The following is a 22,688-nucleotide window of genomic DNA, read 5'->3' as shown; positions in this document are numbered from 1 at the left end:
AGAATTCCTCAAGATTGAAAGTGGCATTCAGTACCTAGAACTGAAACAACTTGCAAGTAAAAGGGACATTGAGAGAAAAAAAGTGTTATATATTCTGATAAGTCTTTAAAACAGAATGCTATCTGTATATAAAGTTATGTGAATAGATCCAGAGGGAAGACGATATTATACTTTTTTTTCTATATTCTAGATTTATTCTTGCCCACAAAGCAAGAAAACTGGCCCGTCTTACCAAAGAAGAAAGGTAAGGAATAAAGCTTGTTATTTGATAGTATATTATTGTGAATTTCAATTTTAATGTCTAGAACATCTCACATTTAATATACACAAATACTATAAACCATTATATGAAAAAATTTAGCCAATATTAAAAAACAAACAAATGAAAACAAATCTTCTAATTCATTTTGCAGATAATTACCATTTTGAATGTTCTTTATGAACAATGTAAAATAGGTTTATATGGAGAAATACAAGGATATTTAAGCTACATCCCCTGACCCTAATTTAGTTGTAGTCTAGTGAGGAAGATACTAATACACTAGAATTATAAAGCAATATTTAGTAAATACTAACTGAACATCACCAACAACATGAGTAACATTGGGTTGATAGAAATAATTTTTCCTGGTATTGGAAGCTTATTCTGGAAATCCAATTTGTCAATGTCAAGTTATTTGTATATTACAGCTGGTAAATAATTTGCCAATTCAATGATCCTTAACTTATATTTGCACACATCCTCCTCACCTTGATTTTCCATCATTTCCACTGCTGTACATTGGCTGCTACTCTCAAACACTATATGGAAATATCTTATAAAATGACAATTAAATAATATCTTTTTCAGCTAACTTCTTAAAGTTGTCTATTAGTAAATTTTTGAAGAGAGATCAGGTACTTTTTACCCCACTTGTTCTTTGATCATTTAGATCAGTGGTTCTCAAACCTTTTTGGCCTAACGCCCCCTTTCCAGAAAAAATATTAATTAGCCCTCTGGAATTTTTTTTAAATTTTAATAGCAATTAATAGGAAAGATAAATGCACCTGTGGCCATCACCTCTTCACTAGATTGCTGCAGCACCCAACAGGGGGTGGTAGCGCCCACTTTGGGAATCGCTGATTTAGATGAATGCTGACTACTTAATGTTTAAGACAATAACACTGCCCCTGATGTTATTTCTGGTTCTCATGGGTTGTGAAATCTTGTAGAAATGAACCCCTTTTACTTTTCCATATGAGAAACAGGGAAGAGTGCTCTTCAAATTTTCCATTCTTCTTCATGGAGATGGTGGGAGAAAGAGTTTCTGCCAAGGATTTAGTAATTTGCTGAGAGAAAATAATTCATTTGGGGAGATGTCTTGACTTATTTTAGTTTATTCAGTAAATTCCTATTTGAATACCAATCAGGAACCCACAGAGCACTTTCTAGAATGACTTAGACAGAAAAACTTACTCATTGTAGCATCTAGATGAATGTTTTTCATTTCAGTTTCCAAGGTGACACACATCTTTTAGACCAATGTCGTATTCTTTGAATTTATTGAAGGCAGTTGCTACTCTAATCAGACTGATCTAATTAGAAATAGAAAACAGGGCACCCTATAATTTCTAGGATACTCTTGCTCAAAAAAAGCTTTTTTTCCTGATTATCTGCTATATATATATATATATATATGTATGTATATATATGTATATATACATAATTCATAAGTATACATTTCAGATAATTTATAACACGTGTTATAAAAGGATGTCCATCACTTAAAGGCAGCTAAGTGGCACAGTGAATAGATCAGTAGCCTTGGAATCAAGAAGATCTGAGTTCAAATCTTGTCTTAGGCACTAGCTTGTGGCCCTGACCCAATCATTTAAATTCTGTTTGCTTGGTTCTTCAGCTGTAAAATGGGGATAATAATTTTGATGTTGTTTGGTTGTTTCAGGAGTGTCTGATTTATCATGACTCCATCTGGAGTTTTCTTGGCGAAGATACTGGAATGGTTTGACATTTTCTTCTCCAGCTCATTTTACAGATGAGGATACTGAGGGAAACAGAATTAAGTGACCTATCCAGGTTCACATACAAAATTGAACTCAGGAAAATGAGTCTTCCTGACTTCAGGCCTAGCACTCTGCTGTACCACCTAGCTCCCCTGGGTTTAATAATCACTTCCTCCTTTGAGTGTTATTGTGATGATAAAATGAGATATTTGTAAAATGTTATTAGAAATCTTAATAGTATAGAAACCAAAAAGTTCAAATTTTTCTATTTTTTTATCATATAAAGGAAGTGACATTTGACTTCCCTGAGAGGAGATACGGAATGGGTAATGTGGCTGAGAGTCAGGAGATCACTTCTAGCTCTGATACTACCTAACTGTGTAGCATTGGCCAACTCACTTCATTTCTCTGGGGCTCAGTTTCCCCATCAGGGAAATGAGGAAGCTGGACCAGTTCTAAGGTTCTATATTAATCACATTTATCTTATGTTTTTTTCCTTCTAATTTATGTCTTTAAAACACTTGAATTGAATCATCTTATTTAGTCCTCACAACAATGAGTTAGGGACCAATAGTAGACTTGTCCTTATGTTTCCTAATGATGAGAAAATAAGGGGTTCTCAGGCAAATGATCACAGCAGCTATTAAATGGGAGGACTAGGATAGAATCATGCCTTCCAATACCAAATCCATTAATGCTTCCTCAAATTGTACTTACCTGTACTGTACAATTGGCTTGATCAACAGTGACAAATTGTAATCAATTTATCTGCTTTGTGATTGACATAGCCTAAAATGTTGCCTGAGCCCAAAATATTAAAAACAACAACAACAAAAACAGATCTTGTAATTCATTCTGCAGATAGTTGCCATTTTGAGTATTCTTTATGAGCAAGGTAAAATAGGCCTATATGGAAATACAAAAGTGTTTAAGATATAGTCCCTAACCCTAATTAAGTTATATTCTAGTAAGAAAGATAAGACAGATTTTTGAGCATTTCACTCTCTTTATTGGCATTGTCTTTACTGGATATAAAATGACTTTTTTAAGCCAAGTTAGAATGAAATTACAATGATAAAACAGCCTAGGAAAATAATTTGAGAGGTAGGGGAGGAGAAGTAAATGTTAAGGCAGAGTCCTTATTCGATTTTACTTTCTTTTTTTCTTTTGAAGGAAGAAGAAACTATGTGAGCTCTATGCAAAGGTTTTGGGATCAAAAGAAGCACTGAATGTAAGACCAATACTTCCTACATAATTTGCCAGATTGTCACTTCACTGCCCCCATAAAAGGAGACTCATTAAGCCAATGCTGTCATGGTTCAACAGTGTTCTATGTAAGAAGCAGGTTGAAAGAAAGAGTGGTTCCTTCCATTACGTGTGTGATTTGTGATTACTGGAGAAGTGTATCTTGGCTGGCTACGTCTAACATTATATCCATTGCTCTTGTCAGGTTTGGTGAACTAGACAGTTGCCCAAGACTCTCAGTTTCAAGGAGACATTGTCAAATAGAGAAGACCTTGAGGAGGTAGCTAGCAAGAAAGATAGAGGTGGCAAGACCAGGACAACAAGGTGACAACCTGAGGCTCATGCTAGATAAGTCTATAAACTTCCCACCTCCAGCTCTACCATAACCACCCACACAAAGCAGATGGGATGGTTGCCCCTCTCCAGCTTCCACACACCATAGACTGTCCAATTGTGATTTTTTTTTTCATTGTGATTTCCTTCTCCCGTTTTCTAAGGCAACTTCTATGATTATCTTATCCTAATTTCACTGGCATAGAAAGGGTAGTGGGAGAAGTAGGGAATGGAAGAGCAACAGATAAACACATGGTTTGGGTTCCCCAAGTCTATCCATTTGGAGGTGTTCCTGCCTGGATGCTTGACTACTTTTGTCTCAGCTTTTCTCATTTTTTTCCTTTGAAGCAGCATTGTAAAGCTGTGTTTTGAGTAACCATGGAAACAGTTGGAAGAGATTTTTTTTTTCTCTTTTCAATTCAAAGGCACTTAGGTAGTGCCTTCCCTTTTAGCACATTTTGTTATAAACCATGAGACTCTAATGCAAAGTTCATAAGCAATAGAAAAATTCATCTTCTTTATTCACTTTCTATAGTGTGAACTAATGTTCTGGGTAGATTCACTAAGCTGCTCATTTTGAAATTTTTGACATGTATTTTATCACCTTTGGAAAGTGATTACAAAATCTATTTGTATGTGAAGCTTTAAACACAAACAAACAAACAAACAAAGATATTAATGTAAAACTAAACTTTGGGAAAAAACCTAACCAATGAACTCTTCATGCAATCCAATCCATTCACTCATGCAGTCATTCAACAAAAATTCATTTAGGGTCAAGTACTTGTGAATCACTAAAGTAGTGAAAGGGGGAAAGACTATATTTGGATGGGCTCAGGCTAGGGTAGCTAGATAGGATGGTGGGAATTTAGGCAGAGAGGCAGTCAGTGTAGCCCCAACCATGTTGGGACTGAAGAGACCTTTTATAAGGTCAGTGGTCTGGGAAAGGTAGAACATTATTAGTGATAGGGAATCTCCTAGCCCTCCATCCTTACCAAATCCCAATTATCATCTATAATAAACCTGTTATTGTTTGAAAGCTAGAGGTCAGACTGCATGTCTAAGAGTCTCAGGACTGAGAGCAGTCATCTTGCTCTCTGTGCCTGGGAAGACTCATCACCAACAGAATTGGGTTCAAACAACCACAGTTACAGGTCAAATTAAAATCTTACAGTAGTTCTAAGAGAGAATCAGTAAAGAATAGGATACTTCACCTACTCTTATTGAATCAATAACCTAGTTTGGACATTAGTAACTAGCAATTCCTAAACCATTAGTAAAAAATGTCACTTCTTCTGACAAAATTAAGACCTATAGCAGAAATATGTAGTCTAATGAGAGATGATCATTAGATCTGGTTTCAGAGGACCAAAGGTCAAGTATTGATTTTGATATTTACCAGGGTCATTGTGAGAAAGAATTTTGCAAAACTTTATATGCTTTATAAATTTGAGCTATCATCAATTGTTTTGTAAACAATGCATCATGTTTAATGTTTCTGTTAGAATACATATATTCAAGTTATGGAAAGTTAATATTAACCTGTAAGCCTTCATGGCACCCTGATACAACCTTTGGATTTTAATGGAGAAAAAAGTTTGATTTTTAAGACTGAAGCTACGAACTTGCTTCTCCCTACCCCTTGCTGAAAGAGGATGGAGACAAGTTCTTCATTTTTTGAGTAAACAAAGCTCTTGGGTGGTGAAAAAAAGAAATAAGATAGGCATGGCAATGGGGAGAGGAATGTGCAGAAGTGATGATGACTCCTGGGGTCTGGAAGACTTGTTTCTTGTCCTGACTAAGGTTGGAGTCCTCCAATCAAAGAGGCTTGGGAAAGGGACAACACAAAGAACATAAATTGGCAGAGGAGGAAAAAATCTCTCTCCTTCCTTGGAATCTCAGTCTGAGGAGAGTCATGGTCTTGTTTGGAGCTGGTGCTGCGGACTTGGGGAGAAGGCGGTTAAAAGAGTGGTCCACTACATGTGGCTGGTGCTTCTTCTTTCTCTGACCTGTTTTTTATTATTTCATAAATAATTGTAAATTAAGATACAATTGCCAGAGAATTTTAATTGTAACATAGAACTGATGTATTTTCAATAAGTTTTAACCTAAGAGTAACATTTCTTTATGTCCTCCTAAAAGTACCATGGAATCATGAGATTTAGAACTAGAAGGCACACACCTTAGAGATTATCTCTCCCAAGGCTCTTATTTTACATATGAGAAAACTGAGTTCTAAATAAAGATAATGATTTCTCCATGGTCAAATGGGTGGTTAATAGAAAATTCAGGACTCAAGCCTTAGACTCCTTAAGGGCAAACCCACTATTCTTCTCACTTTCATACAGAATTCTGTTTTTAGAAAGGAAAAAATATCTTTGCTTTTCTCTGCGTCAATAAGTCAAATTCATGGGAGAGATCTACTGTGAACATTAACTGATTTTGACCAAGGGACCACCAGCTTTTAATACCAAATTATCATAACTACAAATTGACATCATGCTTTGAACTAAATTTAGTGTGTTCAGCTTGCCATCTGAAAGTGACAGAGTCAACACAGAAATGTCAGAGTGTCAGAAAGTATCATTTATAATGGTAGGATAAAACTCAAATGAGAACAGCCTCTGTTTCCAGAAAAAAAAGAGTTAGCTTTTTTCCGATAAAATTTCTTGCCAGCTTCTCTCCACACAAAGATGCTATCACTCTAATCTGACTGCAGAGTTATCTCTTAAATCCTTACATACACATGCAAAACAGTAAATTACCCAACCTTACCCAACCTGCTAAACAGTAAACACTTCTTTAATCTTTTTTTTAAAGAAATAGACATTAACAGGGGAAACTTGTAAAAAGGCAAATGGAAACTTATGCAAAGGGGAACTAATATATGAATGTATCAAACATATTTTATCTTCTAAAGTTAGGATTTCTTATTACGGTTTTGTTTTGTTTTTTCCTATATTTGGACATTTCTATTCAGTGTCCAAAGCCAAACCTCTTAAGGGCAAGAGAATGAGAACTCTAAGATTCTAAAATGAGGCTGTTTAGGAAAGAAGCTACTGCATAGTGTTTGATGTTGTTTTCCTTCAACTTTCTTTCAAGCTGTCCTAACTATCTTACAGCCAGTGCATTATGAAGAGAAGAATTGGTGTGAGGAACAATACTCAGGAGGTTGCTACACAACTTATTTCCCCCCAGGGATAATGACTCAGTTTGGAAGGTACTGTATGTGAAACTTAAGCAAAGCTGTTACTATAGAAGTCTTGGAGTGGTCTAGGAAAGATTCTCTTTAAGGTCATGTTGGTATGTTTATCCATTTCTCATCAGTATCCTCATAAAGTATGATCTAAGTTCTATTTCTTCCATGTTAAGTCAATGGAATTCAGCCCAATTACATGTCTATTGATGTGATAATATATTATTCAAAAACATCTCAGGTCTTTCTTCTTTTATTTTGTTTTATTGAGGAGGTGGTACAGTTGATACCAAGTCTCATTGCTGTCAAGAACTCCTTTCATCAATGCAAATGGCAATTCTCTTAAACTTTATAGGAATGAAGAAGCTAAGTCCCTTGCCCATGACTACTCATGTCTATAATCCAGTTCTTTAACCCATGAGTTGGAGAGTTGGAGACCCAACTTTTAACTCCAATACCCTCTTAATTAGACATCCTTTAACTCCAACACTTAGTTCTTTAACCCAACTTTTGACTCCAACACCCTCTTAATCAAATAAATGATGTTGGGACAGAACAAGGCACTCATAAATCATTGAACATTTAACAAAGAAAGATTATCTCGTCCTAACATATAGCAAGGATATCCAACATGGGTCCAGTGGACTTGGGTTCTCTGGACACAGCCTCCTTCCTTCCCATTTGGAAATACCTCTGGTCAATTGCTCATCAAGATACAGTAACTTGCATGGTCTTAAGCACCTTCAACATCTGAAAGATTCAGACTTCTTGTGCCAGAGACTTTATTTTTTAACTTTATCTCTTAATAACAACTCTAAAACAGAAAGGCAAAGTCTAGGCAAATAAAGTTAAAGTGACTTGCCCAGGGTCACAAAGCTAGGAAATTTCAGAGGCCAAATTTGAACCCAGGTCCTCCTGATCCTAAGCTTGGCACTCTATCCACTGAGCCAACTAGCTTCCCCATGCAGCCAGAAGGCTGCCACCAAGATGCATCAAGCAAACTGGTGCTAATCAAATCCCTGGAACAGCTTTGTTCTAGTCTCAATCCATCTTGATTAAGCATGGAGGGTGGAAGTGGGGGAAGATGCCTGTAGACTATAGGGCAGGGAAGAGAGATGCATCAAACTGAAGCCAATAAGACCCCAAAGACAGCTTTTACTTTTAAGTAAAACTTCCCCATGGAGGGGGAAATTGAGCATGGGAATTATTGATACTATTATACTATTTATTCTTGGCCACAAGGATGGCCCTCATGGTTCCCATGATACCTCTTACCATGTTTGTAAGAATAATTATTCCATTGGTCAGTGAGCTATCTTTAGAAGTGGCAACTTTTTGTTGAGGTTGTAAGCCATCAAATCCTTCTAAAATGGTACTGATTAAAATATCCACGCGAATGGCAATATGAAAGCACATTTAATGACTTCTGAAATGAAAAATAAATGAGAGGGTAACTGGGTGGCTCAGTAGATAGAATGCCAGGCCTGGAATAAGGAGAAAATTAGCTCAAATCTGGCCTCAGACACTTCCTAGCTGTGTCACTTAATTTCATTTGCCTAACACTTAACATTTTTCTGTCTTGGAACTGATACTTGTATTGATTCTAAGACAGAAGGGTCTTAAAAAAATAAATATATGAATAAATAAATAAATGAGGAATTGATTTTTAAGTTGGCTTTCTTGTTGGCAGGCTACTGCTGCTTTTTTCAGTTAAACAAACAAATAATACACCTATTATGTATAATTGCATTAGGCTAAATGGTAGGAATTTTTTAAATGATACAAAATAATCATTGTCTTCAAAGGGTTTATAATCTAGCAGATAGGATAAAACAAATACACAGATAATGGTTTAAGTGGGGCCAGTATGGCACCCAAGCTTCAAAACAGGAAAGGATTAACTACAGATGAAGGTCTCAGGAAATATTTCATAGTAAATGTGCTCTTTGGTCAGATCTTAAAAGAAGTGAAGAATTTCCACTTGAGCCTTGGGAGCTAGCATGTATGAAAGCACTGAAGGCTAGAGAATGAGGAATGATGAGAAGTAGAACTGTGTTCAAGTCTGTGAAAGAAAGTCATAAAAAAATAAAGCTGGAAGATGAGACTAGATATGGAAGACCTTAGAAAGCAATGGCGAACCACTGGAGAGTCTTTGTTTGTTTTTGCTTTCAATTCGACAAGCATTTAACATGTGCAAGGCATTGTAAGAGTACAAACTGAAGCTCCCTTTCTCCAAGTGGTTTGCTAAAAGAACTTTGCTAATGAATTTTAGAAGCCTTTTCAATGTCTCTCCTTTTTTCACCCCTCCAATTAACCTGAATACCTACTTTGTGTTTTATGAGCATCTGCATGTTTCATTACCATGTCAAAAACCTCATATCATACCTAGAAATAAAGGTAGCATAATGCTGCCACTACTGTTCTCAGCAAACTGAAAATGATTTCTTTTATTCGGTGGTCCCAGGTCATCAAAATCATGATTTTTCTGGGAGTCTTTATGATCATATCACTAACCGTGTTTGTCATTATTGTGTAAATTTAAGGAAGACTTGGGCCCTGAGGAATTCTCAAAGTAAATAATTCACAAGAAACAAAATTAAAGAAAAAGGAATGGGGCAGGTAGGTGGCAGAATGGATAGAGCTCCAGGCCTAGAGTCAGGAGGAGATGGGTTCAAATCTAGCCTCAGACATTTCCTGCTATATGACCCTAAACAAGCCACCTAACCCCGTTTGTCCACCTCTTGCCCTTTTTTCTAAGTGTTATTACTAAGACAGAAAGTAAGGGTCTTAAAGAGAAAAAAAAGGAAGAAATGGCTTGAGAAAATGTGGGATTTGTTTTATTTGATTCATGTATGAGAAACTGGTAGAAATGATCAAAATGAAGACTTTTTTTTTGTTATTCTGAATGAAACCATTCTTAGTTTTCTAAGAGTGACCATCCTGGCAATGTGGAAGCTTTATTTCTGTATATAAAACTGAGGCTCTTGACTCAGCGTCAAAACATTATTATAATGTGAATATCATATATATGGAAAACATTCTATTCAATTGTGGGGGAAAGACATTGTTTATAATGTTTTCTAAAAGGAGAGAAAAGTCTTCAAAAACTAGAATCATTGGGGGGCAGCTGGGTAGCTCAGTGGATTGAGAGTCAGACCTAGAGACAGGAGGTCCTAGGTTCAAATTTGACCTCAGACACTTTCCAGCTGTATGACCCTGGGCAAGTCACTTGACCCCCATTGCCTACCCTTACCAGTCTTCTGCCTTGGAGCCAATACACAGTATTGACTCTAAGACAGGAAGGTAAGGGTTTTAAACAACAACAACAACAACTAGAAACATTGCCTGATATTAACCTTCCTCAGAATGGATATACTCTGAACCAGGAATAAATGAGCTAGTGGGTCTGAAATTTACCTTCTCTTTCTAAAATTTTATTATTTTTGAGTTCCCTCCCCCCCTTTCTGTTGTTTTGTAACTTTCATTCTCATATGTATTGGTAGGAGACAGATGCATGTGTTTTTTCAGTCCAACACTAGGAAATAATGACTGAACATGGTAGAAGATGAAAAGGCAATAAAATATGGGAAGAAAAATATAGATTTAATGGATTTAATTTAAATTAAAGTTATAATTTAATTTTAAAATACCATTTAATGGATATAATTTAATGACAATTAGTGGGGTACCATTACCAAACCCTCATTTTAAACCCAACATCTGGAAACTAGATAGTCAGAGGTTGACAATGAAATCTGTCTCTTTTGTCAACATATTCCTGTTTTTTCTTAGTAAAGGAAGTGGTCATCCATCCTGATTCTATGATAAGGAAACCTGAAGGGAGCCTGCCTGGATGTGTTAAGCCAACAAAGCATAGCCTAACTATAGAATGAACTGGAAAGTAATTCTTTGTCTCTTATTTACGTGTTCCTTTGGTAGAAAGGAATCAGTTGAACACTAAATGTTCCACATATAATTCACTTTCACTGCTAAAAATATCCTCTTGAAAATGTCAGACCTGATTTATTATTGCATTTTCACTGATGGAGAAACCAAGACATAAAATGATTTATTAACTTGCTTTAAGCCACGATCAGAGAGACAGGACCCAAGATGAAGAGCCCAAACTATTCAGTATCCAGATTTAGGACAATGCCCTTTAAATGACAGAATTAGATTTGAAACATTATTTGGGTGCAGGTTCAAAGAATTTTACCTTAGCTGTTAGGAACGTTGATATCTTTTTCTTTTAGTTGAGTTGATTGAGGCTAGGATTAACTGATCACAACTTTTGAGAGGAAATAGAATGCATATTTTAAAAGGAATTTTACTTTAGAAGAATTTGAGATATCATTACATAGTCAATCGAGGAGCAAACTGATATATCAAATCTCACCACAAGAAACATATTAGAAATCATTTTTGGTGATCATATTGTTTTACTGCTGTTTTACTATTAAGGGGAATTGTTTTTCCTTTCTATTAATCATATTCCTCCCCTGACTCTAGACTTTAATGCCTCATCATGGCATGGAGGTGATGTTGGGTTCTACCATCAGAATATAATATGACAAGTCCTATGACAGGTTGGCAAAACTTGGATGAGCTTATGTACCTCTCCTCTGAGGATTAGCCAACCTAAGTTGGGAGAGGCTCTTCAGTGGGATATTAACTTTAAGGTGATAATTTGCTGTGAGCACAATTTATGAAGGCTATTTATTGTTGTTTCATTGTTTTTCAGTCATGTTTGACTTTCTGTGACCCCATTTGGGTTTTCTTGGCAAAGTTATTTAAGTGGTTTGCCTTTTCCTTCTTCAGCTCATACAGAGTGAGGCAAATCCTGAACCTAGGATCACACAAAAAGTATGTTTCTGAGGTCACATTTAAATTCAGGAAAATGTGTTTTCCTGACTCTAGACCCAGTACTCTATCCACTGTACCACGTAGCTGCCCTAAAGACCATCTATTAAACCCCAAAAGATTTTCAGACTAAACTATGGAAGGAGAAAATCACAGAACCTGATTAATTGAACTGGTTAACATCTCAGAGATCAAGCTTTAGCTTAGCCATCTATTGACCATGTAATATCAAATAAGTCTGAACCTTTCTGGGCTTCAGTTTATTCATCTGTAAAATGAGAAAGCTGGACCAAATAGCCTCTGAGGTCCTATGAATACAACACAGATTTCCTAGGGTTGGGGATCGTGTAAAGTGATGAGTGTAATGTATCTTTTATTTTCTATCCCACTTTGTCTAGTGGGTAAGGAAAAGACAGCTAGATGGTACAGTGGATAGAGTGGTGGTCCTGGAGACAGGAAGACTCATTTTCCTGAGTTTCTAGCTGTGTGACCCAGAGCAAATTACTTCATCCTGTTTGCCTCCATTTCCTCATCTGTAAAATGAGCTGAAGAAAGAAATGGCAAACCATTCTAGTATCTTTGTCTAAAAATCCCCAAGTAGGACCATAAAGAGTTGAACATGACTGAAGAACAACTTGGAAGGAGCAGAAACTAGTGCTTGTTAAGTTTCCTTTTTTATACTGTGTGCCCTACATAGCACTGTGAGCAGGGGCAAGTTTTAATCCTTGGTTACTGTTGTTCTACCTGGAATGGGGCCAGGGTAGCTCATTCCATAATGAGAACATTTGTTTTGGAATTCTAATACTACTTACTCTTTTTTCCTCTCTTCTTTGCTTTGGTTTCAAGGGTTCTTCGCCAGCCAGTTGGCAGGATTTATTTTGCCGGAACAGAAACTGCTACACATTGGAGTGGATATATGGAAGGAGCAGTCCAGGCGGGAGAGAGGGCAGCTAGAGAGGTATGGGAAGGGAGCCAATGTCTATTTTTTTTTAAACAAAATTAACTTCACACTTTTTTCTAAACAGTAGCAAAAACAAACATTCACATCCATAAACAAAAAAAAATTAAATATGAGACATAAAACCATAAGCAAAATTTTTATATTTTTAAAAAATTTTTAATTTGAATATTTTCCTTAGTTACATGTTTCATGTTCTTTTCCTCTCCCCCAAACCCCTCTAACCCCCCCTTAGCTGACATACAGTTCCACTGGGTTTTACTTTATATTTTATTTTTAAAAGACTATGTATACTATTTTAACAACCTATTATATCTAAAACCACCTATTTGATCCCATGTCCCTCTTGGAACTCTTTTTTACTGGAGCCTCAACTTTCACACAAGGAGAACACTTTAGAGTTTTAAAAGTAAACCAACAATTTCCATGTTTCTTGAGGCAATTACAGAATAATTATCCCATGCTATGTATTCTTTTTCTTGTAATTATGTCACACTATTTACAATAACATCCTAAATTGAAATATATATATATATATACATATTATTATATTATGTTATGTTATGTTATGTTATATACATATTATCAACTTCCTAAATTATACATGTTAAAAACCTAGTCCCAGAATCTGGAAAGCAAACCCATAGATATTTTCTCCAGAATTCTAAATACACAAGTGATGTCCCTTTCTCAAGATCTATGGAAACAAGATAGATACACTGGTGAAGAAAATGGAAGCAAGTTAAATAGTTGCAGATAACTGGACCAAGACTCACTGCTCTGTCTGTTATTGAGAAATGTAGGGGGCAGCTGGGTGGCTCAGTGGATTGAAAGCCAGGCCCAGAGACAGGAGGTCCTGGGTTCAAATCTTGCCCTAGACACTTCCTAGTTGGGTGACCTTAGGCAAGTCACTTAGCCCCCATTGCCTAGCCCTTACTACTCCTCTGCCTTGGAACCAGTATATAAGTATTGATTCTAAGACAGAAGGTAAGGGTTTAAAAAAAAAAAAAAAGAAATGTAACTCATGCATGAAGCATGAGATCATGAGATCATAGTCTTGGAGCTGAAATGGACTTCAGAAATTATCTAGTTTAATGTCCTAGTTTTACAGAGGAGGAAACTGAGGACAAAGGAAGTTCGGTGAGTTCCAAAGGTCACAAAGTTAGTAACAGAACTAAATTTGAACCCTGGTCTTCCAGTTCCATACTCAGAGTTCTTTATATCATACTTTGTTTCCTCCTCTGTCATAATTATCACACAGACCCCAACCAAAGAATGCTCTCAATTTGGGGCAGAAAAGATAAGAAAGAAAATCAGACCAATGGCTATGGATATTAAGTTCAGTCCAGGAAATGCCTAATTAAATACATGGATAATGTTACTATGTTAGTCTGCAGGTTAAGATGTGTTTCTTAAAAAAGAAAGTGAGAACGGAATGGAAGGCAGGGACCAATTTAAGCTCTCACTCTTAAAAAAATTAACTGCAATTATTTTTACAAGTGATTTACAATTTACAAATTTTTACAAATACACTTATTTATACTTTATCTGTAAATTTGCCTCATTGGTGCATTTTATTGAAGTCTTGGCTTTGAAACAGTAAGTAATAACCAGAGGAAGATTTCTTTGTTTTACTGAGGGAGATGGAAAGATACAGATGACTCAGTGATTGGCCAAATAACATCTTTACTATGGAAAAGAGCAACAAAGGAAGACTAGATGAGGAAAATGAGTGAGTTCTTTTTTCTTTAATGCAGGTTTACAAGCCAAAATTCAACTAGCGCGATTCACTAGGAAATACTTTCATTTCAGGTACTACATGCTATGGGGAAAATTCCAGAAGAGGACATCTGGAAGCCAGAACCAGAATCTCTGGTAGGTGATATCTCATGGTAATCAGATGTCCTAATGGCATTAGTATAAATCTCCTTTATTGAAAAAAAAGAACACTTTATACTTTTTCCATCTTTATGTGTTCAACCGGTGAATATCTTAAGAAGATACCATGGGGCTGGAAGTGGAAAGGTTATATATGGTTTTGTCACAATGTACTAAAAAGGCAGAAAACAAAATATTAAAAGAGTAGGGGCAAACTGGTTCTTCTCTGAATAGAAGAGAATCTCAGAGATAAGATCAAAGATAAATAAGACTAAAATCAGTCTTATTTAATAGCTGTTTAGCCATTTCAGTTGTATTCAACTCTTTGTGACACCATTTGGGGTTTTCTTAGGAAAGATACTAGAGAACTTGCTATTTCTATCTTAAACTCATTTTACAGATAAGGCAGGCAAGGTGAAGTGATTTTCCCAGGGTCCCACAGCTAGTAAATGTCTGAGGCCAGATTTGAACTGAAGTCTTCTGGACTCCAAGCCCAAAATTCTATCCACTGTGTCATCAATTCTTTATAAATGATCTGCAAGGGAAGCATTTAGCAAAATCTTTGATCTTACAAAAGACACTAAGACTTTCTGAATTGTATTATGTCAAATGATGAGGAAAAACTGGAAAGGATTCAGAAAATGGTGTCTGAAAGTAAAAAGGCAAGGGAGGGAGAAATAGAGGGAGGGAGGCCTTTAATCCTTCAATCTGAAATGACTATTTTCCTCCAAAAAATGTATGTTGCCATCAGGTCTAAATAGACTAAGATGCTGAACATTATTGAAGAAGAGCTTCAGAATGAAAGTAAAAACTTGTTCTTCCCTTGAACATATTGTAGTTCTCATTAGGAAACCTAAGGAAAGATGTAATAGGAATACAAAAGAATGACTTCAAGTCAAATGATGGAACCAATAAACAGGCTTCAGTGTGAATGCAGACTAAAATTATTCATGCACAGAAACACTCAAAGAATTTGAAGGTTAGAAAGAAATTCAGTGGCCATTTAGTCTATTCCATATCTGAAAAGACTCACTTCTCCATAATAATTAGGTCTCCTTTTTTGGTAAAGATAAAGAGGAAGCTACAATATAAACTTGTTCAATCAATAAGAGCTTGGGTACAATGGCCACATGCTTATTTATCAAGACCCAGAATATTGATTTATTTGCTTTTTTTAGTTTCCCATTTCTGTCTCTGGTTTAGAGACAAGTTTTTTTAATAGATTTCATTTACAAGTGTCTCCCCCATAGAAGGCATCATTCAAGAGATATCTTTAGGTCTTTCATGTTTCCATTTTTCAGTTCATTCTCTGGAAGTAACATTCACAATTTATTCTTCAAGTTCTAAATATGTAGCTGTGTGTGATAGTCTCTTGGTTCTACTCATATCACTCACTGTTCATTATCCTGTGTGGTTCTTTCCAAGTGTTTAAAAAATTAGCCTGCTCATCATTTCTTATGGCCCAGTAGTATTCCATCACAATCATATACCATAATTTGTTTGGCCATTCCCCAATTGATGAGCATTCCTTCAATTTCTAGTTCTTTGGTACCACAGAGAGAGCTGCTATAAATATTTTGGAATATATAGGCTCTTTTCCTTTTCTCCTGATCTCCTTGGGAAACAGACCCAGCAATTGGTATTACTGAAAGACCCAGAGTATTGTGACCCAGAAGCAGAGCTTTAAACAAGAAAAAGCCAAAAATATTCATATATTTATCTAAACCTACTTCCAAATACGGTACGGACTGAAACTGATAACTAAGTTCAAGAATTTTTTGATAAAATTCATTAAAAGTAGAGCTCTGGCAAGCAATTTTAAAATGTTATGTTAATGAGAACAGCACTACTTTTCTGAAATAATTACTTTGAATTTCATTTTGTCATATATGTCAAAAATTTGTCATATACATACTTTGCATGGCTTTATAATTATCATCCCGTTTGGTACTCCCAACAACTCTTGGAAGTAGGTAGAATTACTATCATCATTTTACAAATGAGAAAACTGAAGCAAATAGAGGTAAAGGGACTTGTACAGGATCACGAGGGTTACAGGTATATGAGAACATATTTGAATTAGCACCTCTGATGTGAGGGCTTGCCAATCTCTTTTCAAGTCTGCTCAGTCACCTTTGGTGTCCACCTGGTACTCAACCCTCTCCTGTGGCTCCAAGAAAGTGTAACATGTGGGGAGGCCACATCCTGGTAAAACATCTTGGCAGATGGGCTAAAACAGGTTGGGGGTAACCAATGAGCCACAAACCCATCAGTGATTTAGGGGTGAAGACTTGCCACAGTGGAATGGGCAGATGACAACACTTTGCTCTCCATGTTCAGCCATGAAAGTGGCTGAAGCAGGTGCTCAGGGGTCAGACAAAGAAGCCAAGGTCATCCACTACATCCCAGGCTATCACCAGTCATCCTGATTTTTGTCTCGTCACTGGGCTCTGGAAGAGAGAGTAAAGCCAATAACACTGTGAACTCTGCTTCACTTAAATTCATTTCAGGTACAAGCCAAGACATCACCTTATGATAGTGTTGGTCCTCTTTGAAAGCAAATGATAAACAACAATTATTTTGTTTTTATAAATTTTTATATACTTATAGGTGAATATAGAGTCATCCCCTGAAGAATATAAGTAACTTGAGGGCACAGACAATTCCATTTTTGTCTTTGTGTACTTAGCACAGTTCCTTGCTTATAACAGGGGCTTAGTAAATGTTTATTGATATATATATATATATATATATGTATGTATATATACATACATATATATAATTTTGTGTAAATCTGTCTATATAGATCTACATATGTACTCACACACATATATATGTATATATATTTGTGTATGTTTGCAAGGACATATATATTTTTTTTAATTCCTCCCCTCAAGAAAAAGAGAGAGAGAGAGAGGAGAGACTGGGAGAGACGAAGAGATCCTCTCTCCCCCAGGGTGTAAATGAGGAAACTCCTCATGGGTCTGAACCCACTCTTAATAATAGGAGGAAGATCTCTTTGAGATCGCAAAGTTCAATGTTTTATTTTACAGAAGTGAAAACTAGTACCCAAAGAGGGGAAAGCATCCAAGTCTCCTGTTGTGTTTGAGCCTTTTATATCCCTTGCTACTTCTGTGACCATAGACAATGCAAACTTCTTCTCTCTCTTTCTAGATCCTTTGACCTTGTGATATAAGCATTGGTCCTCCTCACCACCTGTCCCAGTACTAATATAGAATGTTCTTCTATCTAGGATGTGCCAGCCCAGCCAATCACCACCACTTTCTTGGAGAGAAACTTGCCTTCTGTGCCAGGACTTCTGAGGCTGATTGGATTATCTACAGTCTTCTCTTCAGCAGCAGCTCTTTTCTTTGCCTATAAAAGGGGGCTCCTCTTGAGAAACTGAAGAAGCCCCACAGACAATGTGGCATACTTCCTTTTTGCGGGGAATCAAAAGCACTTAGATTCCCAGTTTTAGAAGATGGATTGTTTTTTGTTGTTTTTGTTTCTTCCAATTATAGTGTCTGACTATGCCATCAAGTCTTCTACCGGGCTTTAAAAGCCTCCCATCAAATTTATCTCAATTTGCTTGCTTGCTCCTCTCAGACTTACATCAAGAAAATTCACTCACTGTGCCTTGCTTCTTTGTGACCTTTTTTGATTTTCTTAATTGCTATCTCCTTCCCTCTCCCACCTTCTCTAGCCTCATGAAGTGGACTTATAGACTCTAGACTCCACTCATAGAGTGGAAAGGAATGTTAGACTTCAGTCAATCTCTTTATTGTGCAGATCAAGAAACTGAGATCCAAATTAGGGAAGGGACCTGCTCAAGAGGTTACAGGGCTACTCGGTGGTCTAGTCAGGAGTCTCTCCTGATTCCTCCATTCACTGTGCATCCCATGACGCCTCTGACTCAAAACCTTCTCCAAGAAAGTACTCTGGAAATAACCCCTCCTCACTATCATGATCTTTTCCTGCATTCCCTGAATATACATTCTCTGTTCATTCATAATACTTATATGTTGTTTGCTGTACATGCCTTCATATTTGCTTCTTGTACCCTCACCTCAGCCTGAAAGGAAGAGCTTTGCTTTCTCCTTCTTTCATTTTACTCGTAATGCCTATGGGCAGTAATCAATACTAATTTACTATTCAATAAAAAATGTTCACTGAACCTATGTTAGCCCTTTCTTATTCTCTTTTTTTGAGACAGAACAAGTTAAATCAAAAGCCAGCACTATGTATATAAGAATTGTAAACTTCCACCATCTCAGAAGATAGGTCTCTTCAAATCAGAAGTATCCTAAGGCCATCACTGGTGTAAATACTTAATAAATTATTTTTGATGAGTTGCCCCAGGATGCTAAATAATGCTATTATCTAGGTTTTTTTCCACCTAATCAATAATTCAATTTCTTGTCACATCAGTGAGACATTAAGCTGGTGGATTAATCACTCAGTCAGCCATCATTTATTATGTTCATTTCGTGCCAGCACTGTGCCAAAAGGGCTGAGGAATCAGGACAAAAGTTTCCCCACCTTAAAATGCATTTGATTCTAACCAGGGAGATAAGATATATATATGATAAATATAAACATTTATATATTTACATATATTTTATATTTATATAATATTTATTAAAAGAATTATATTTATATATAATTTTATATTTATATAAAATATTTTATATTTATCATAAATATATTTACTTATAGATTATATATTTATATCATATATTTTATATATTTTATTTTATATATAAATATGACAGATATATATGAAATCAATACAGTGTAGTTTTGGAAGGACAGGTGTTAGGAGCTGGGATGGGGAAGGAACCAGACTGGGAAAAGTTTCTAGTGGCTCTTGAGTGAAATTTTGAAGGAAATTGAGGTCTTTAAAGGCAGGAGTACATTCCAAGCATGGGGGACAGCTGGTGCAGTCAATGAACAAATGTGCAAATCATTAAGTTAAATGTTAGATGGAGAAACAAGTGGAAAGAAGGAAACAATTCCTACTTACTAATGAGCTTCCATTCTAATGGGAAATGGAGCATTGTATATGTTGTTGTTGTTCATCCTTCGTTTTTAAAGAGGACCAATGATATCACAGGATGGTGTCTTGACGTGCAAGGGAAATGGATTTAAATGAGGCAGTTGGGGGCAGCTGGGGAGCTCAGTGGATTGAGAGCCAGGCCTAGAGACAGGAGGTCCCAGGTCCAAATCTGGCCTCAGACACTTCCTAGCTGTTTGACCCTGGGCAAGTCACTTGACCCCCATTGCCTAGCCCCTTACTACTGTTCTGCCTTGGAGCCAATACACAGTATTGACTCCAAGACACAAGGTAAGGGTTTATAAAATGAATAAATAAAAATAAATAAAAATAAATGAGGAAGAACTGCACAAACACTTTCTTCCAGAGTCATGTAAGTCTGGTGGCAAGACAAAAGTGACAACCAACAATTGTCCAGGAAGCAGTGCACAGATGAGAACGATTTGTTCCAATAGCCATGAGAGCACCTATAGTAAGAATAGTGAATGAGGAACAGTTTGGACCATAATAAGCGTTAAAGGGATTCATGTATAAGACCAAAAATAAAGACTGGGACCAGATTCTGAAGAGCTTTTAGCCAAAGCTAAAAGGGATCTTTTAGGTATTAGGGAGTCATTGGAGTTTATTGAGTAGAGAGTTTTTAGGTTTTTAAGAAAATCATTTTGGATGTCATCTGCCTCCAGGGAAGGAATTGCTCAAGTCTGAATCCAGACCAAAGCTAAATTCTTTCGCTTTCTTTCTTAACTTATTTTGTTCCCTCCACAAAAGGATTAATATGGGAAAAGGTTTTACATGATTGCACATGTTAATAAAATCTACACGAGTTTGCTTACCGTCAAGGAGGTTGGGGGAGGGAGGGAGAGAATTCGACACTCAAAATTCTTTTTCAAAGGTTGGAAATTGTTTTCACATGTATTTGGGGGGGACTAAATTTTAAAAAATGCATATGCAAAAGAAAGATGCATGTGCCCACTGAACAAAAAAACAAAAAGAAAAGAAAAAGCATTTTGGCTCTTTTGTGAAGAATGAATTGGAGGGGAAACTGGTGGCAGGCAGACTAACAAGCGCCATGAGGTAAGGAGGGTCTGCACCAGGGTGATGGCAGTATGAGTAGAGAAAAGGGATGAATTTGAGAGATGTTATGAGGATAGAATTGGTGATATTTAGCAACTGAGATGTGGCCCACTTTGTGAGTGACTTCCTGAAGTCAGGAAGACCAGAGTTCAAATCCAGCCTCAAACACTTCTAGCTGTGAGACCACGGGCAAGTCCTTCAATAACTGTTTGTTTCCATTCTTCATATGTAAAATGAGCTCAAGGGAATTGAAAACTACTCTAGGATCTTTGCCAAGAAAAATCCAAATGGTGTCACGAAGAGTCAGATATAATTGATTTGACTGGTAGGGAGCATAACATTAGTAATAAGACAGTTAAAGAAACTAAGAAGGATCAAACAAGTAAGAAGAGAACCAGGAGAGAGTATTCTTGAAAATATAAAGAGAATTTCCAGGAGGAAAATGTGGCCAACAGTGTCAAATGCTTTAGAGAACTCAAAAAAAAAAAAAAAGGATGAGGATTAAGAAAATATCATTAAGTTAGAGAATTAAGAGATCCTTAGCAATTTTGTAGAAAGTAGTTTCAGTTAAAGATAAATTAATTTCGGATAAAGTCAAAAGCCAGATTTCAGAATGGAGAGTTAGAGGAGAACTTTTTTTTGTTTGTTTTCTTAAGGAGTTTCCCTAAGAAAATAAGAAGAAATTTAGGATGATAGTTTTCAGGGCATCAAAAAATAAAGTAAGTTTTTTTAAGGATGTTAAAGGCTCGTATATGTAATCACAATTGCCTGTTTCAACATAAGACTTTTCATTAAAATATTAATTTGAGCCTACTTTTCCACAGCATACTGAATCCCATTCTTTCTTCCTTTTCAAAAAGAGGCTACTTTTTCATAAGGTCTCATATTTCCTGACTGAAAAGGTCAGTTTATCAAAAGGTAAATTTTAAATTCATAAACAATCATTTAAAAACGTCTATAAAATTCATTGTATGTATAAAAGTCAAATTCAAAAAATTCTCAAAACAAAGCAGTAGTGTTACCAAATGTACATTGACATGTGTATTCAAATATGTTTAAGAGACATAGAGACAAAGAGAGAAAATGAAATATTCCATTAAGACTTTTTTTAAAAATCCATCTGCATCTTCTTTGTGACCACTGCTAGATTGCATATTTTTGAACCTAACCAAAACACTCTTCAGGAAGTTTCCATTTCAATTTTAAATAAACAAAATTTAGACACTTTCCTCTGAGTGCAGAATGCTTATGACCTCCCTTTTGGGAAGTAGGTCAATAGCACAAATCTTGTTCTAATTTTGAGTCATTTGGGTTTCTATGTGGGGCCTTTATCAGAAAAATTAGCCAAGATATATGTACTTTATTTCCTTTCAATAACAACAACAATAAAATCTTTGTTCTGTTCTTTGTCTTCAATAATGAAGGAAACTCGGACAGAGAAAATTAAAAAGAGTATATTAAGCACCTCAAGGCAATAAGGCAATGGGAAGTGCCAGGCCATGATTTCAGACCAGTATCTTAATAAGAACTAGACAATCCTGATAGGTACCCATTTCCAATAGGGTTTGGGCCATTGCTTTTCAACTCCTCCCCGCCATTGCAGCATCACAGGAAAATGAGAATAGAAATAAGGGGGAAGGGATGACAGCACGTATGAGGACCTTCTGTTTAGCAAGTCTTAGAAAGGACAGTAAGATGGCATCAAGGTATATGGATGCTTCTCCCAACAGACTAGTTAACACATCTGAGAAGATAAACAAGACTGGAAACAATGGATTCACTGGGACAGACCGTACAAATTCCAATATTTCCACAATAGAGTGATTTACAAACAACAGAATATGTCTGAAGTAAACATGAATGGACTTTGGTCCTTTGTCAATGAGAAAAACTTATTTTGTAGACTTAAGAAAGTTCTAAAGGGGCAGCAAGGTCTGAACTTTCAAGTTCCATACAACTCAGTCTCACTTATTCCTTCATGCTTTACTAAAGATGTCTGACTTTGTTTATTATTACTATCATTGCTCAGTCATTTCTGTCATGTTCGACTCTTCATGATCCCATTTGAGGTTTTCTTGGCAAAGATATTG

The 22,688-nt window shown here is 36.2% G+C and overlaps 1 protein-coding gene across 1 annotated transcript in view; it reads left to right on the top strand.

The window, feature by feature from the left end:
• Positions 1-18,645, top strand: part of LOC123242437 (amine oxidase [flavin-containing] B) — a 114,604-nt gene extending 95,959 nt beyond the window's left edge. The window contains exons 10-15 of the mRNA XM_044670187.1: positions 191-244; positions 3,175-3,232; positions 6,702-6,799; positions 12,482-12,593; positions 14,406-14,468; positions 17,725-18,645. Coding sequence (XP_044526122.1) covers positions 191-244; positions 3,175-3,232; positions 6,702-6,799; positions 12,482-12,593; positions 14,406-14,468; positions 17,725-17,877 — 538 coding nt within the window. The 3' untranslated portion in view covers positions 17,878-18,645. The remainder of the gene's footprint in view (positions 1-190; positions 245-3,174; positions 3,233-6,701; positions 6,800-12,481; positions 12,594-14,405; positions 14,469-17,724) is intronic.
• The last annotated feature ends 4,043 nt before the right edge of the window (positions 18,646-22,688 follow it).

This window comes from Gracilinanus agilis, chromosome 3 (genome assembly GCF_016433145.1).
Source record: "Gracilinanus agilis isolate LMUSP501 chromosome 3, AgileGrace, whole genome shotgun sequence".
In the NCBI taxonomy this organism is placed as follows: Eukaryota; Metazoa; Chordata; class Mammalia; order Didelphimorphia; family Didelphidae; genus Gracilinanus; species Gracilinanus agilis.
This window is presented reverse-complemented; position numbering and strand designations above follow the sequence as displayed.